A 17,500-nucleotide genomic window follows, 5' to 3' on the forward strand; every position below is an offset into this window, starting at 1 on the left:
TCCCCCACTTCCTTTTGGTTAAACAAAATCACAAATACACACTCCTCTCTCCACTGTGTATTTCACTCTAAGTATTTTTAGCCAGACTTCTACCGGAGAAGCCTCGGCCAACAACTTCTGTCACTGAGTTACTTGTGTGGCCATATGGGGCTTTAGAGACCCACACACGCACATTTGTACTGTATACAAACAAATAAATATCCGCCCAGGGATTGTGTATTGTTATTACATAAACAGTTGGCCATTCTGCCTGTGTGGAAAGTAGTTTCACCGTAGCGCTCTGATTGAGCCAGCAGAGACCCTGTAGCCCTTCTGTTGAGTGGAAACTCAACTGACCCGTATCCCAAAACTCATATACTCCACATTTCTTTTAGAAAAAAAGAAAAAAAATGTTACTAGTGGAGCCAGGGATCAAACCACCAATCCTTTGCTTAAAAGACGAGCATGCTAACCAATGAGCCACAGTCACAATTGATGGGAGCGCTGATATTACTAGACATATTGCTCAACTGGCCATATTCATTTGTGGTGTTGATGAGGCTTTGGCGGTTCACGATGAGTTCCTTGAGTTGATAGCTATGCCAGACACCATTACAGCCAATTACATTTTTAGCGTTTTCCTAGAAGCGCTGGACCGGGTCGGAGTGGACTTTACCCGTGCTGTCAGTGGGGCTAAAGACGCACGATCAATGATCGGGAGAAAAACAGGCAGGGAGAAAGTACGAGCTGCCAATGGAGTACAACGTTTGATAAACGCTGATATGCTGATAAACAGTGGGCTGATGTCTGAATTTTTGGTCTTTATGTTTCTAGTTTATTGTATAAAGATCTTAAAATAGGGTTTATCAACCAAAAACCTTCACCAATGATTTGAACATTGAGAAATATTAGTTATGTATGCGTTATTATGCTATGATTTTACTGCTCTGGCCCACTAGAGATAAAAATGGGCAGCATGTGGCCCCTTAACTAAAATGAGTTTGACATCCATGCTGTAGAATATAGACTCTACAGGGAGCCAGTGAAGAGACCTGAGTATGAGAGTGATGTGAGACCGTCTATTTGTCCTAGTCAGTATTCTGGCAGCAGCATTCTGGATTACCTGCAACCGGTTAATCGCAGATTTACTGAGTGCGGATAAAAGGGCAATACGAGAAGAGATAAAAGCATGCATGATACAGATCATACTACAATCAACATTAGCGAAGAAGGCTCGGGGATTTGATTCATTTGTGGGCAACAGACCTTGAGATCACCCAGACTTGCCAGACCAAACGCTACTGATAGCAGAGACGAGAGGGAGGGGAGCTGAGATGAAAGCTAAACTAGACGAACTAGACTAGGACGAAGGATATTCCACTACCCAATCTGCTCCTGGCAAATGTTCAGATGCAGGAAAAAACAGGCTAACCCAGCAAATTAGGTCAGTGACTGTTGTGCTCACATCTTTACAGAGACCTGGCTCCATTGTCGCACCCCAGATCAAGCTGCACTTGAAAGGCGGACTGCAGGATAGTGCAGAATTTGGAACTGGCTACATCTCTTGATGCACCACTTACAAATAAAAGAATGTCTAAAACGAGGAGCATGCTTTTAAGAACGATGAAAGAGGGAGAGCAGGACTCTATTTTCATCAATGATGCTTGGTGCTTACACATAGCCACTTTTTTTATGTGACGATATTGGACCCTAAACCTAACCCTAACACAATATCACAAATTAAACATTTGCCCAAGAGGGCTTTACAATCTGTGCACATAGAACATCCCTGTCCCAGGACCTCACATCAGATCAAGAAATCCTGATCCGATGTCACATGTCCCCTCACTGTTCCTACTGTTTACATTCCTCCTGATGCAATTTAAAGAATATGCTACTTGGGTACCGAATGATCTGTAACTCGTTTGCTACCCAACATATATAATGACAAAATCATGATGCTGATGATAAATGATGCATGAATCCTTGATTTGCAGCATGGACGTCTGATTTGTGGGTGTTAATTTGTGTTTAGTGTAGCAGTGAGAGTGACCTGTAACAAAAAGGTGCAAAGCATTTCTTTTGGGAGGCATCATTGGTCTCAGCAGGATTCCTCTTTGATTTTGCCATGGAGGTAGACTGTTTGTGAAGTTGTGTGTGAATATTCAATTTAAATAAGTGAGATTTAGAAGAGTAATGAGAAGATGATCTATCTCATGTCGAGTCAAAAAGTGTTTAGCCTAGCTTAGCATAAATACTAGAAGCTGTTGGAAGTAGCTTCCTCAATTGTCCAAACTTTAAAAACACCTCTAAAATTCAGTACCTAACATGTATCTGATTTGTTTAACAGCGGGATTATGTGCGGTAACAGTTTATCCATTCACCCAGTACTCATTATATGTGCAGTATATCTGCTTACTGGCCAGCATCTGGTGTTGAAGACAAGACTCTGACCTGTGCTGTTTTTCAGACAAGAAATAGTTTCAGAATGTAACGCCCTATGAAACCACAAATCACTGAGCTTCCGAGGTGACACACACACACACAACATTTATTATCCATATTCTGGACAAGAAATGGATACGCATATTCAGTTTGTGGCACTTAATAGAAAAACCTTTAACGTCTTTGTACAAATACAACTCTTGTTGTAGTTTGTCCATTTTAAGAAAATGAACAATTCAGAAAAAAATATGCTTTGAAGCACATACAGTGTGACAAATATACCAGTCAGTGCAAAGTACAGCAATGCTTTTCCTCTCCTCTCCCTCTGTTTTTCTTGTCTTAACTTTTCTCTGCCACATCTCTACAACTCTCTCTTTCTCTCATTAAATCAATGTAAGGTGTATTTTTAGCTGCTGCTGTCACCTCTGTTCTCGTTGTCAAACTAAGTGTTTGTGTTTGAAACTACCAGACCCATTGAGTTGATTTCAAACTGTTCAAAACAACACCACATACAACCTCACTTCCTCTTCTTTTGCCGGTTAGAATCCCACCCAGGTTGGCACGGCGCTGCAGGTCTTCTACAACCTGGGCAGTCTAAGAGCAACCATTAGTTCTGTAGTGGGGGTTTACAGGACCACCATACACGACAACATCACCAATGCTTTGGACATTAAAGGGCTAACACAGCCGACCAACCCCAGAGGTAAGACCCAAGGAGCGTGTGTGTGGTTCAGGGAGAATTCATGCTTATACACAGAGAAACACTGCATACATTGTCCTCATTTCTAAAAGAGGATGGTATTTTATAGTTTGACCCAGTTCATGAATTGGCTTGATTCGAAATAGATTATATCATGGCTACAGAGAATAGTCAATTCTGGCTTGAGGGCGTGAGTTATTTTCATGGTTCTGATTTAGCGGCAAACATCATTGTTCTTATTAATGACGCAATACTTTCAGATCAACAGGCATGATTAGGTTTCTTCCCCTGAGGTTTTTTAAGACACATTTTGAGGATTTGAAATTAGCAAAATAAACATGTCATGGTCTATTTAACAACTAAAAGTCTGGTGATATTTTGTATTTGTTCTTATTTTCATAAAAGATGAAAACCAGCAATGCATTTATCTACAAACAAATATTGTGTGTGTATAAAGCCTGATATGTCTTCTTCCTTTGTGCAAAAGAGACCCATTTTATTATCCAAAAACAATTCAAAATATACATTTTTTAGGCCGTCGGTGACTCAGTTTGCTGAGCAAGTCGGTCTGTAACCATAGGGTTAGTGTTTCGATCCACTGCACTGAACCCCAAGTTGCTCACTGGGTTTTTCACAGCAGCCCTAATGATGGGCTAAATGCAGAGGTCAAATTTCATGGATGTACCTGTCTGTATATGATGACTGTAAAATGTGACAATTGCAGTTAAATATATGTATCTTAAGAAAATCTCAAGACACATGTCAGATAAACTTTTCTCATTCGCTGCTGCATTTGTCTAAATAAGCCTAAATGCTTTTCTGTGTCAGCTGTGTGTTTGGGAAGAGAATGCATTTCACAGGAATCATATAAAAAAGAAACAAAACCTTACAGAATGAATTGGTCCCCTCAGGTGCACCCGGCAGAGCAGTGCTCCCAACACCAGGCAACACAGCAGCTTTTCGTGCTGCTCTGTGGACCAACCTGGAGAAATTAATGGACCAGATATGTTCTGCGTGCAGACAGGTATACAGCTCATTGAGACCACTAACTGACTATACATTCAGTGTTGAATAGTTCATCATAATTAAAAAACAAAAGAAGCAGAACTGATGGGTAAGGTATGCTGCATACTTTCCAGGTGCAACATCTGCAGAAGGTCCTGATGAAGAAGAGAGACCCTGTAACTCATGTGTGCTTCATCGATGAGATCATCAAGGTAGGTGGCACCACTGCTTTGGTCTTATGTAATAAGTGCAATCAAAACAGTCATTTATTGAAGAGTTGAACACATACGTTTTAGTATGACTGAATTAGCATGTTTCTAATTTTAAGACATACACCCAGAATACCATACATGAAAGCTTAACTATATGTTAAAACCAGTACACCGAGGCAGGAATAATACTATCTGACTATGGCGACAAATCAGTCACAAGTCTAATGTGTTTTCTCGGTCGCAATACTTTCACCTTCTCGCTTGAAAGAAACTTTCACCTGCTTGCATTCGAGAGGTCTTCTTTTTGACAGTAAGTGGGCAGATTCAGTGGCAACTGTTTTCCTAATTAGAATTGGCTGCTGTACTCACCTTGTTTGATTAGTACTATGCATGTGCAACTCTGAGACGAGAAGAATGAAACTCTTGGAACTCCACTCTTTAACTATTTCTGTCATCAGCTCCCGAAAAAAAACATGTTTAATTGTTATTAAGACTTTTTAAACAAGTTTTCACGTCTTCCAGATGAGGTCTCTTGAGGAATATGAGGAAAGGAGTGTGGATACAAAGGAGTGGGGTCCTGGGCAGTTGCTTGCTTTGCACAGTCGACAACCCCACCTTGCATTTAATGCATTCTCTTTATTTTCCTGATAACAAAAATAAATGTACATTGGTGCATATACAAGGTGGTAATAGATTTTTAGAATGCCTTAGACAGATTTTTTTATAACTGCAACATTCACGATACACAAGACTTTCAACTTAAATGTTTCCAAGGGGGAATTTATCTCCCCAGTACTATTAATGTCAGACAGCAATACATAGAACAGCACAATAGCCACAGCATACCGGCTTAACCGTTTCTTATTAATAGTTGCTCATTGGTTATAATTCTTACTTTTAAGTCACACAAATAAATTCTTTCTTAATGTCAATAAGAAAGAAATAACAACAACAAAAAAGACAGCAAAAATGTCTGTAATCTCATAAATCATAGGACCTTGACCTGTTGGTAATTCCTGAACTGTTCTGTAGTTTATGTCCATTTGTACGGAGCAGCACAACGAACTGACTAACTACACATGAAAACGCACATTGTAGCAACGTTTAAGCACATTAACCATAGACTTGTCTATAGTGGAGTGTGGTTGCTTACACGCAGTCATACTCTAAAGCAGGGGTTGTTACTTTATTGGACTGAATCTGCAGTGGGAGACTGCAAGAAGGCTGTGAAGAGAAGGACTCGCTGCCCGTTCTGTGGTAAACTAAATATTTGAAGTGTAGCCAAAGATACACTCAACTTCACTTTAACTGTCGGCATACAGTTTGTCACAGATTGTGGTGCATTCAGCTTGTTTAACCCTGCTAATCGGGCTAAACTAACTAGCATGCCACAGTTCTGTAATAGCTTACAGCACCTGGTGTACTGCGGACATTTTCCAGGTAAAACTGAATCCATGTTTCATGTATGTGAATAGGAGACAGTAGCAGTTTGGGTCATGGGCATTCTGAACTGAACAAACCAAGATGCATATTGTTAAACACCTTTGGTATTAAGATAGACTTAAAGCACATCTGAGCTGGCCTACATAAGTAAGGCAGAGCAAAATGTGGTAAAATATGTAAACATTAAACATGATGGCATTGCTTGTACAATAATCTACAGTTTTATTCAAGAAAGAAACTGGTAATGCCAGCAGGTACAAGCCCCAGGGAGCCCACTCACTTAAAAGTAGTAATGATAGTAATCATTGCAGTCATGAACACATCATCATGACTATCGTCATCATTTGACTCTCTTGCCTCACAGACACCTAGTTGTACATATCAGAGCGGGAGACTGTTACTATGGAAACAAAGCTCTCACCAATTACCCAACGATGGATGTGTGAGTTGGAGACCTAATGGGATGTCTAAATGCAACGGCTTCCTTAGCAGTGCAGCTGCACTATCAGTTTTCGCTGTTATGAACGAGAGTGTCGTGTGTCTGCAAAAACTGACTGAATAGACGCGTCCTGCTGACAGCAGTCATATCAGCTTAGCTGCATCTAAATACTTTAAATTACATTAGAGGAGAAGGAGATAAAAAAAAGGTTTGATTATTGCATCTACTGCCATGCAGCTCTCAGCAGGAGAAGGACCTCCTGTGCTACTGCTTTTACTGAACGATGCTGCCAGGCTATTGGGATGGGAGATTGAGATGGGACTGTATTACTTCAGTACCTGCTGTCAGGCTTCTGGTTTGAGAAAAGATTGTTAGACCTTAGTGTGATCAGTCTATCTCTAATTTAAGTCTAAAAGATCTTAAAGTTTGGACCCTCATCTGTAGTAATTCTTAAATTGTGTTATTGTTCTTATTCTTACATTGTATAACACTGGTATGCTGAAACTATTGGTGACACTTAATTTGGATAGTCTGCCTACAAGTAGTTTATTTGTTACATTTCAACAGATTCAACAATAAAACCATTTGGCTTGTTTGTAAATGTTTCACAGATGATCTCTGTATAGAATGTATGACCATGAATTAACATAGAAACATATTCTCAGAGAATAATTTAGGTGAATTAACTACTCTAACTATTTTTCAGACACAAAAGTGTCACTGAGATCTCGCGCCTTGTTTCACTTCATACCAAAGGTGTTGGATGGGGTTGAGATCAGGGCTCTGTGCAGGATCCAACTGGTCTTTGTGCACATGTGACGATATTTTTTAACATCGTCATGTTAAAAAACTGTTGCTACAGAGTTGGAAGCACACTATTGTCTAAAACATCATTGTATGCGGTTGCATGACTTTACTTAACTGGAACTAAAAGACCCGGACCAAGCCTCAAAAAGAAGCCCCGCACTAAACTTATCAGGGGTTTTTTTCCCAGTTCTTTGCTCAATCACTCACATGCAGTTGGTCCATTAAGAAATAAAATGCAGTCACAGATTTTCGTGAAGGTAGAGAAAGTGGAGGATGCAGTGCATCTGGGCAACAGATCCGCAACAGGCTTCTCTAATGGATTATTAGAGGAGAATACACAGACACACATGTCCAATCCCATCCATCCATCCATTTTCCGCCGATTATCCGGGGTCGGGTCGCGGTGGCAGCACACCCAGCAGACCGACCCAGGCTTCCCGCTGACCCGCAACATTTTCCAACTCATTCTGGGGGACCCCGAGGCGTTCCCAGGCCAGCCGGGAGATATAATCCCTCCAGCGTGTCCTGGGTCTTCCCCGGGGCCTCTTCCCAGTTGGACGTGCCTGGAAAACCTCTAATGGGAGGCGTCCAGGAGGCCCCCGAACCGGATTTCCTCCGCCCCCCGGCTGCGCCTAGAAATCCTGTCCATGAAAATCACAAACAGGACCGGTGATGAAGGGCAGCCCTGGCGGAGGCCAACACCCACCGGGAACGTCTCTGACTTAATACCGAGGATACGGACACAACTCCTACTGCAGGCGTACAGAGACCGGATAGCTCGTGCCAACGGATCCGGCACCCCATACTCCCGCAGCACCCCCCACAAAACCCACCGAGGGACCCGGTCGAAAGCCTTCTCCAAGTCCACAAAGCACATGTAGACTGGTTGGGCAAACTCCCAAGACCCCTCCAGTAGTCCCGCAAGGGTGAAGGGTAAAAATCCCATTAAATAATAAAAGCCTTTTCCTTTTCCTGCCCTTTTTTCCTCTATTACTTGTTACACCCAGCAGTTTTTCACTTTGTTTGATTCATCTGATGTTCATGCAAAATGTACATGTTGAAGCATGTCTGCACTGACTACCTCAGTGACGCATTCTAAGGACTTGACTTAATATTGTGAATCCAAACATTATTCAGGTCTGTGTACTTTTGCACATCAACACAAATTGTTGTTTTTACACAAAAGGCATGTTTCACAGAGTGTTCACTTCAGCTATTGTTTTGTAAAATGCAGCTTTCATCTGATACCACATTTCAGTTTGACACAATTGTATAATACAAACACAAAAATGCGAGGTTTCTCTGCTTGTATCTCCATCTAACAGATACTCTCCTCATTCACATCTATGTAGTGCATACTTATTTTGAGATTAGTCTTTTCAGAGGCTCTCCAAGAAATAATCAATGTATTACAAAAATGTAAAATCAAAGTGAATCGTTGTTCATAGGACCATCATCTGCACATTGAATTTGTAACTTAAAGAAACATAATCAATAGGGATCAGACAAAGGGCAATGGCAGATAGGTAAAAGGTGGTAAGAGTCAGTAGGTGTTTCCCATCAACTCGCAACTCAAAAGGCCTTCAAGGATATCAGTAATGTGTGTGTTTCTCTTCTATCTACCTGGTAACAGGATGGACAGCCTGATATCCTCTACACCTTCTGGAATGATGTCACCAACACACTTAGTGAGGAGTTTCACAGAGCATCTGAAGGTAGGAGTGCCCTTTTACCTTCCGCTTAGTCTTTGCTACAAGTACCACATTAAGAGGATAATGACAGTTTTATATTAAAGCTGCTAATCCAGAGGAAAGCTGAATCACACAAAAATAGTTTACATTTTTAAGGTGAATCTCAAACTGATAGCTTCTTTAAAACCACCAGCACAAATTTTTTTTGGGGTGTCTCGTTTTGTGAGCCATAATAATCAGGCCGTGATAAGAGCTCAGATAACAGCAGAAAATCAATGTGGCTTGAAATAATAAAAGGCCTGTTGTTCATGGAGCTATCGGAGCAAATAGGACTCTCATTAAACCACTGTACAACCTTAGTTTCTATAAGTCACTACTGCATCAACACGCCAATTCTAACTTGGGCAAAAATAACAAGGAGGGTTCAGTTGGCCTCCTGGGCACTACCAAGAAACCTCTATTTTATAGTTTATGTTTACTATTTAATTTATATCAACATAAGTAACAATATTTAAGCACTCAAAATCATGAATTAGTATTGAAGGTGACAGGGTGTGAGGTCATTTACCTTCAGCTATTTAACAGTAACATGTTAAGATTACATTTAGAAAAAAATATCTGAAGTCTGGACCCAAACACCATTGTATCTAGACACAGTCTTAAAACCAATAGATATTTTAAGAGAGCGCCTATATTTTAACCAGCACAGCGGTCCCGGCAACACACCAACCAATTACATGCATTGTAAATCGTCTCAGGTGATTTCACTCGGCCAATCAAATATGTGTATTTCGAAAAGTATCACCCTCAACTTGAGTAATGGAAAAACACATGTGAGAGACAGGGAGAGATTCTCCAAAAAGAGACCAGAGTCTTTAACCAAGAAAGGACTGTCTTGTTCAAGCTCCCAACGAGCAGTTCAAAACTAGTGTGTCTCAAGCCCCACTACAAGACAAAGGACACTCTTTTGAGCAAAACATTTTTTATAAAATAGGAACAATATAATATTGTTGCTTTTTTAGATAACATCACTTCACACCTGAATTAACAGAATTTAAAGCTGCATGACAATTCAGTTTTCTAAAATTAAGTACTTTATTTTACGATGCACTTTTTTTAAGCCTTCTGTAATGTCTTTTAATACAGTATCATTTTCCTTGAAATGAGAATGTATTTATTATTAGAGTATGTTTTATTTATAATTCATCCAGTTCATTTTGAAATCTGACAATAAATATTGTTGAGATATTATTCAATTGAACTTTCTATATTTTAAATGACCAGTTGCATACATACAGACATTATTACAACTGCTAGGCTACTTCAATATATGGGACTAAATCATTTTGAGAGTTTGACATTATTGTGACGTTCCAAACCTTCGCATGAGGAAATACTCTAAAATTGGACCTCTGTTCTGTCAACATCATAACAACATCAACGCATTTAGCGGAACACAAACATTTTATGAATTTTATGTTCACATATAACAGAACATTTACTGACATATTTTCTATAAATAACATTTCGAACATATCTACTGACCTGGAGACGACCACTCCACCGGAATTCAAGGATTCGACTTTCTGTTTTGTATATAGAACAGATGTGCATTTTATTATGTCCATGTATTATGTCTTCATAATTTATTATGCCAACACTTTAGATATCCACTATCATCAGTGAATGACAAGTGTTGTTAAAGTGCTTTGAGTGGTGGGAAGACTATTAAGGCGCTCTTCAAGTATGGTCCACTACCATTAACTGAAGTCAATTATAGTCTAAGCAACTGGGACAATTGTGGAATGTTGCTATAACCTAATCTCTGTTGATAAAGAGATATAACAATCAAATGAAACATGCTTACATTATTAAACTTAGTTACAATGCTGCCCATGGGTCTTGCTCTATTGCTCTCTCAAACACACATAAACTGTATCTCGGTTTTGTCTATTCTCACACTCGTAGCTTTGCATACTCTTTCACCATGGACATGGACTTCCAGCCCGGTGACCGAGAGTATCTACTCTCGGTGACTCTCGGTTATGCTTTTCTTGAGTATGTTATGCTTTTGTTGAGCCTGAAGTGTGTTTCCACACTTCTAATATTGATAGTCAAAGCTGGAGAAGTCCTAGACAGATAACATATTGATGAAAACATTTTTGCCCATCAAAACTAAACTATTTCAATTTCACACCCATTCTTACACTGTGGCACAGCCCCTTCAGGAGCAATTTGGGGTTCAGTGTCTTGCCCAAGGACAAGCCCCAAGTATATCAACTGGAAGATCTGGAGGTCGATCCAACGTGATTGTCTGATTGGAATTCATTTGACATATAAAGCCTTATATATTCTCAATATTACCCGATATAGGTTTGGTTCTGTTTTTTTTACTTTCTCTTTTAACTCGCTCTCCTCAAGGCAAGTATGTTGTCATGGCCAGACATGACACTGTCAACTTAAATGACGACTTAAATGACGTTAGATTCAGATGGTCTCTAAATAAATTCAGGTGGTCTCTAAATGAAGAACAGTCTGATTTATATGGTAGAGTTACCTATAGATCTTTTTAGAAACATGAAAATAAGTACAAAATAACTAAAAGAATGAGAATCCCAAAGTTAAACTAACTGAAATTGCAGCACGAAAACATCAGTTTTGATCATTTGAAGCTCAGTGATTATACAGAATTGAACCATTTGGAACCTGCTCTAAATGGGAGCTGATTGTTGGTTCACTTCCTCCATTTCACTGGAGTCTCTCTGCTCAGTTGACAAATACAGCACAAATTCTAAGGAAAAAAGAGAATACTTAATATTACTAACAATGACATTTATCATAACTCACTCCCAGACAGACAGACAGACACACACAGACAGACAGACACACACAGACAGACAGACACACACACACACAGACACACACACACACACACACACACTTTTGGAAACGTTTCAGTAGAGAGTTGTCTGACTACCGGCAATAACAGAGTGAGAACAGGAGAGGCGGTTTTGGCTGCTTGCTAACATATTTGGCTTCAAACTGAAGTAGGGGCGTGTGTGTGTGTGTGTGTGTGTGTGTGTGTGTGTGTGTGTGTGTGTGTGTGTGTGTGTGTGTGTGTGTGCGCGTGCGCGCACAAGCTGTGAGGGTGAAGGTATTCTAGAACAAAAATTAATAGGCAAGAAAAAAATGCGCTGTATTATATGAGAGATTACTCTCATTTAATAGTATGAGTAGTGATTACTGATTGTCCTCAGTATCGCTTTTCTTCTTGTTCTTCTCTTTTTCTTAATTCTTTTTTCATGGCTGATTAAACAATACGGCTGATGATTATCTTTATTTCTCAGTCATCAAATGATTTGTGCAGAGCCCAAAAGAGTCAATGTGTGTGTCAAAGCAAGATATCTCCATCGAACCTGCTCAGTCCACAGTTCAAAACTACATCTACCAGCACCTCTAATGTTGACTGATTAACACATCATGTTATCATTGTTATCTCATATATTTCATCCACATACAGAAATGTAAAAATTGAAGGGGGAGTCAGGTGCAATGAATATATGCAGCTTCCTGGAGTCTTGTCATCACAGTGAGGTTAGGTTGCCAGGTTTGGTACCACCATATCAAGTAAGCACAAGACCAAGACACTGATTAAGCTGCAGCTGGAGACAGAGCAAAGAAGTGGTGGGTGGATGGATACAATATTATTCAGAAGAAATTATTCAACCTAACTCCTCATTAAACCACAAATTGACATTTTTTTGTGGTGCAATTTGTTAATTATTAAGCGGGTTAAAGTATTTTTTTTACTTTGGACAGAGCCAGCGAGCTTTTTATTTTTGACTTTGCTCACTCTTTGCTCTTCTCAGAACCATAATATGTATTAAGTAGCTTCCTCACTGCCCTTTTTTCCCTTTCTAGCCTCTTCCTTTTTAAAGCAGGCGCTGGAAGGAGAGTATCCCAAGCTGTTGCAACTGTACAACGAGCTGTGGCGCCGCCTGCAGCAGTACAGTGCCAGCCTGCAGGGGGCACTAACAAGCAGCGGAGGAATGGACACATCTCTTGACATCACTGCCACAGAGACAGACAGCCAGGACCTCTTCACACATGGAAAACAGGACTACAAGTGAGCAGACATATAATACATATAATATAATTTAACAAGGACGTGTTTAAATGTTTCTAAAATACATTGTCTATCCTAGCTTTAAGAAGTGATATGTAGAATCCCAGCCTTGTGTTATTTTACACACAGAACATTCAGTTCCAGAAAGAACACCACTTGTATCTGAAACACTATTAAGTTGGGTAGTGGATTTGGTGTCAGGAGAGAAGAAATGAGATCAGTGCATCTTTAGTTGGAGAGGGCTGAATGCGTTATGGGTTGAAGTATTTTTTGGAGAACTGTGACAATGAAGCAGACGTAGAGAGGGAGGAGATGTTGAGGAACAGAGAAATGATGTAACGAGTGGGAGTGAAGACAGACGTAAACAAAGTATTTCTTTTTATGAGCACGAATGACGGGAGCATGTTCACTGGTAAGCACATATCTTAGACAACAGACAGAGTTCCTGCTGGATAAAAACAAGACCAGAACACATTTGCATGGAAACATGTTTTGGTGCAAAGCCCTGTACTATAACAATGATATTGAGGAATGATATAATGATATTAAATACCATGTTGAACACACACACACCATGTGTCCACTGAATCTTAATACATTGAGACATTTATGTCCTCACTTTAGATGCTCCTAAAGAAATGTCAGCAAACATGAGGCAATAATCAGATTGTGGGTATTGTTATTGCATGATACATTTGAAATGTTGAACTTGGTCAAATTATGCTATTTTCTAATCTTGAAGCTTATTGTGTCCGGTCTCCATATCCATGTTACTAATCATGGTTTCTCAAACATTTCCTGACTGTTACTATCTTAAGCACACCAGTTGCAGTTGTGCTCTCTGCATCTTTTGTGTGTGTGTGTGTGTGTGTGTGTGTGTGTGTGTGTGTGTGTGTGTGTGCGTGTGCGCGTGCGCATGTGTGTAGCCCAGAAAAGGCTCTGAAGGCCTCTCTGCGGCCATATGAGGCAGCCTACCTTTCCAAGTCCCTCTCTCGCCTGTTCGATCCTATCAATCTGGTGTTCCCTATGGGCGGCCGCAACCCTCCCTCCAACGACGAGCTGGACAGCATCATCAAGACCATCAGCAGGCAAGCACAGCACATGGCAGTTTGGCTTACTTACAACAAAGACCCACTGGAAGTGACAAAATCACTTAATAAGATAAGATGAGCCTGTATTATCACAAAACAGCAACAAGTACTGGTTCATAGAGAAAAGTCCAATCTAAATGAATGAATATCAGTATATCAATTAAAAATAGTAACTATAAAAGGGTAATCAAACTCAAAATAACAATGCAAAAAGTACAAACAGTCCTTGAGACTAGAGTTAGGTCTTGAACCATGAGCTTTTGTATGCCCTCACTGATACAAAGGTAGGTATATCCTCAGTTAAATGGCAATGATTGTTACATTACTGTATGTCTTATTTTTAATTTTTATTTTTACAGTGAGCTGAATGTGGCGTCGGTTGATCCAAAGCTCTCTCTGGCTGTGTCCAAGAATGCTGCCAAGACCGTCCAACTCTTTTGTGTTAAGTCTGAACAACTGGTGTGTTTGTGTGTGTGTGTCTATCTGTCTACAATTTCTGAATGGAAAGGTTTCAGTTTTATCTCTGTATCTTCTTAACCTGCTATGTGGTCATAACACAATGAGAACGCATTTGAATAAATAAATAAATCAACAGTACAACAAAAACAACACTATTGTGTGTGTCCTGTACATACCATACACTGCCTACTTGTGTCTCCCACCGTCTGCAGCTGTGCACTCAGGGGGAGGCCAGCCAGGTAATTGGTCCATTGACAGAGGGCCAGAGAAGGAATGTCACTGTCGTCAACTCCCTCTATCGTCTGCAGCAGGCCATCGCCAAGGTGGGTCATTCTTTCCTACTAAACAAATAGAGCTCTTAATGTGTTTGTTTATGTCAAGAATGCAGATACATGTTACGATAGCACTGTGACAGTGGTCATTTTTCTCATTTGCGCACTAAGATTTCACAACAATAATCCTATTTCGAATCGTGAAAATGTTAGGTTTAGAATTAGTTTGATCTGTTTCTTTTATCATAAGATGTAAAACTGGAATACACATGCTTATGATATTGTTGTATGAAGATCCAGTAGCCTCCAGACAAATCTATCTTTAAAAGAAATCGATATAGACTTACTTTCCTTCATTTTGTTGTTTTAACATCCACCATGTTACATAATCAAACGTGGTCATGATGTTCAACTTGTTGTGGTAGTAATTAAACATGTCTTACTCATTGCATTTTTATACTTGATATGGACAGTGTTTTTTTTTTTTTTTAAAGGATCAAAATCAATGCAGCAGAATCAGAGATACTGTCTTTTTCATTACACATATTCTTCTTTCACAATGTCGGAAATTTAATTGAGGACATTAATCAGAGTCACAGATGTCTCTATACAACTTTTTCATTCTGATGTGCTAGTGCTTTCTAAAACGTCTTCAGTTCTCTTCTGGCTCAGGGCCTTTGTTTCATGTTGTACCCCTACCTGTCTACATCTCTACTGGAAATCATCTAATGAAGGCAAAAATACTGCTCAATAATCTCTCTGAGGTACAAACACAGCACCTGAAAATTTAAAGGTTTTTCTGGATTTTCATTGTTTCAAAACTTAAATGAAACGAAATACACTGCCTGGCCAAAAAAAAGTTGCCACCTGCCCACTGTACAAGCCTGTGGGGGCAGTTCTATGATCGGGGGTTGGCTGCAGTTGCTCAGGTCTTGGTTGAGCAACGACCAGGTTGAGCAATGACCAGGTTATTCCATCAATGGATTTTTTTCTTCCCTGATGGCACCGGCATATTCAAAGATGACAATATCAGGATTCATCGGGCTCAAATTGTGAAAGAGTTGTTCAGGGAGCATGAGACGTCATTTTCACACATGGAGTCCAGACCTGAACCCCATTGAGAATCTTTGGGATGTGCTGGAGAAGGCTTTGTGCAGCAGGAAATAAATCTTGTGACATTGCAGAACCTTATTAAAACAATGGCACACCAAATGCGTGCCGTAATCAAAGCTAAAGGCGGTCCAACAAAATATTAGTGTGACCTTTTTTTTGGTGGTGACTTTTTTTCGGCCAGGCAGTTTATTTTGAAAGGCCTCACCCGGACCAGGGAAACAGGGACACCCTAGGGACAGGGACACCCTAGACCTAGGAGGGGAGCCAAAGACATTTCTGAATTTCTTAAAGATCTTAATGCAAATAGACATTTCCAGTTTCCCAACTGCACACAAGGCAGCTGAAAACATCAACAAATGTTGATGTTTGTTTGTGAAGAAAACAGCATTTAATATGAGTGAGCAGGTTGGAAGCAATCAATATGTTTTTTTTCTAAATCAGTTTTACTGAATTGTGGAAAAAGGCTTTTGTATATGTTTTAATGTAGCAATGTTTTAATTTGATAGCATGAGTGTAGTTTACGGCACTTTCCTATCAATTACAGCATTTCGACTTGGTTCCATTAGTACATTGGTTTCATTGGTAGAATACTTAACTACATTTTGTGTCGGACAAATTATTTTCTAGTCTTCCACTAAAATACTTTTTACACTGCTTGTCATCATTCACCCATTCCTATGACTCCTGTATGAATGAGTGAATGATGACAAGTGCCACCTACTCATCAGTACCTTGCTCACCAGTCACACACCATAGCTATAGCTCCAGGAGCAATTTGGGGTTAAGTGGCCAAGACGGGGATCGAAACGCCAATTCTCTGAATTGAGAATTGAGCTTAGCAGTGTGCCACAGTTGCCCACACAGGGCTGTGTGTGTGTGTGTGTGTGTGTGTGTGTGTGTGTGTGTGTGTGTGTGTGTGTGTGTGTGTGTGTGTGTGTGTGTGTGTGTGTGTGTGTGTATATATAACTGGACTCTTACCTTTCTAATGCATAGAGGTGTGTCCATGACACACATTTGTGTACATGAAAAGAGGCAAAGAAGATTAAAGAATAAGCAGGGTGCAGCTACCTCCATTAAATATGTATGGTGTGTTCTTGCACAGCAGTTGAGCTGATTAATAGCATAAAAAACATTATTTGAGCAATAAATATTTTAACTCAGCCCTTAAAAATTGTATTGTGTGTAAACAGAGTGGGAATTTATTCCAAGCAGGCGGAGGGGGGGATGGAAAAATAGGATGTTGTAGATAGGAAATTAAATCCAGATAGTGCAAGTGCAAGGTTTTTTAATACGAAATAAGTCTCAAAACACTTTGAGACTAAATCAAATCGACGACGTCTATGAAAACAAAGTTTTATATATAAGTTTTCATAATTCAGCTATATTTCTACAACAAATATTCTTGGCTGTGTTGACTAACTTTTGACCACTTTCAAATCTCCCTTTCATCAACTGAATAAGCTCTATATATGGGCTCTGTATATATAAAGAGCTTCCTTTGTTCTTCTTTACCATCCTTCCTTGAAGCATGTAGTCTAACATGTTTCTGCAAAGGCCCTCAACCGGTTCCTTGATTCACCGATCGATCCCCTGGTGACCAGAATCAGCTTGATCAGTCATGACCTTTGACTGGTCCAAATTTGGCCCAAGAAATGGTCAACACTAACAGCAGCACAAACTGTTTGACTGAGCAGTATCAAGCCACACACACACACAGT

At 39.9% G+C, this 17,500-nt stretch overlaps 1 protein-coding gene across 2 annotated transcripts in view; it reads left to right on the forward strand.

Annotated features, from left to right (window-relative positions):
- The window catches only part of cog5 (component of oligomeric golgi complex 5), a 50,669-nt gene that overhangs the window by 27,985 nt on the left and 5,184 nt on the right, over window positions 1–17,500 (forward strand). For both annotated transcript variants that reach the window (XM_068586474.1, XM_068586475.1), the window contains 8 exons: window positions 2,968–3,127; window positions 4,036–4,148; window positions 4,264–4,341; window positions 8,664–8,745; window positions 12,643–12,847; window positions 13,774–13,935; window positions 14,298–14,397; window positions 14,610–14,720. In XM_068586474.1, the coding sequence (XP_068442575.1) occupies window positions 2,968–3,127; window positions 4,036–4,148; window positions 4,264–4,341; window positions 8,664–8,745; window positions 12,643–12,847; window positions 13,774–13,935; window positions 14,298–14,397; window positions 14,610–14,720 (1,011 nt within the window). The remainder of the gene's footprint in view (window positions 1–2,967; window positions 3,128–4,035; window positions 4,149–4,263; window positions 4,342–8,663; window positions 8,746–12,642; window positions 12,848–13,773; window positions 13,936–14,297; window positions 14,398–14,609; window positions 14,721–17,500) is intronic.

Source organism: Clinocottus analis, unplaced genomic scaffold (assembly GCF_023055335.1).
Source record: "Clinocottus analis isolate CAN_PGR_092001 unplaced genomic scaffold, fCliAna1.0.p SCAF_20, whole genome shotgun sequence".
Taxonomy (NCBI): domain Eukaryota; kingdom Metazoa; phylum Chordata; class Actinopteri; order Perciformes; family Cottidae; genus Clinocottus; species Clinocottus analis.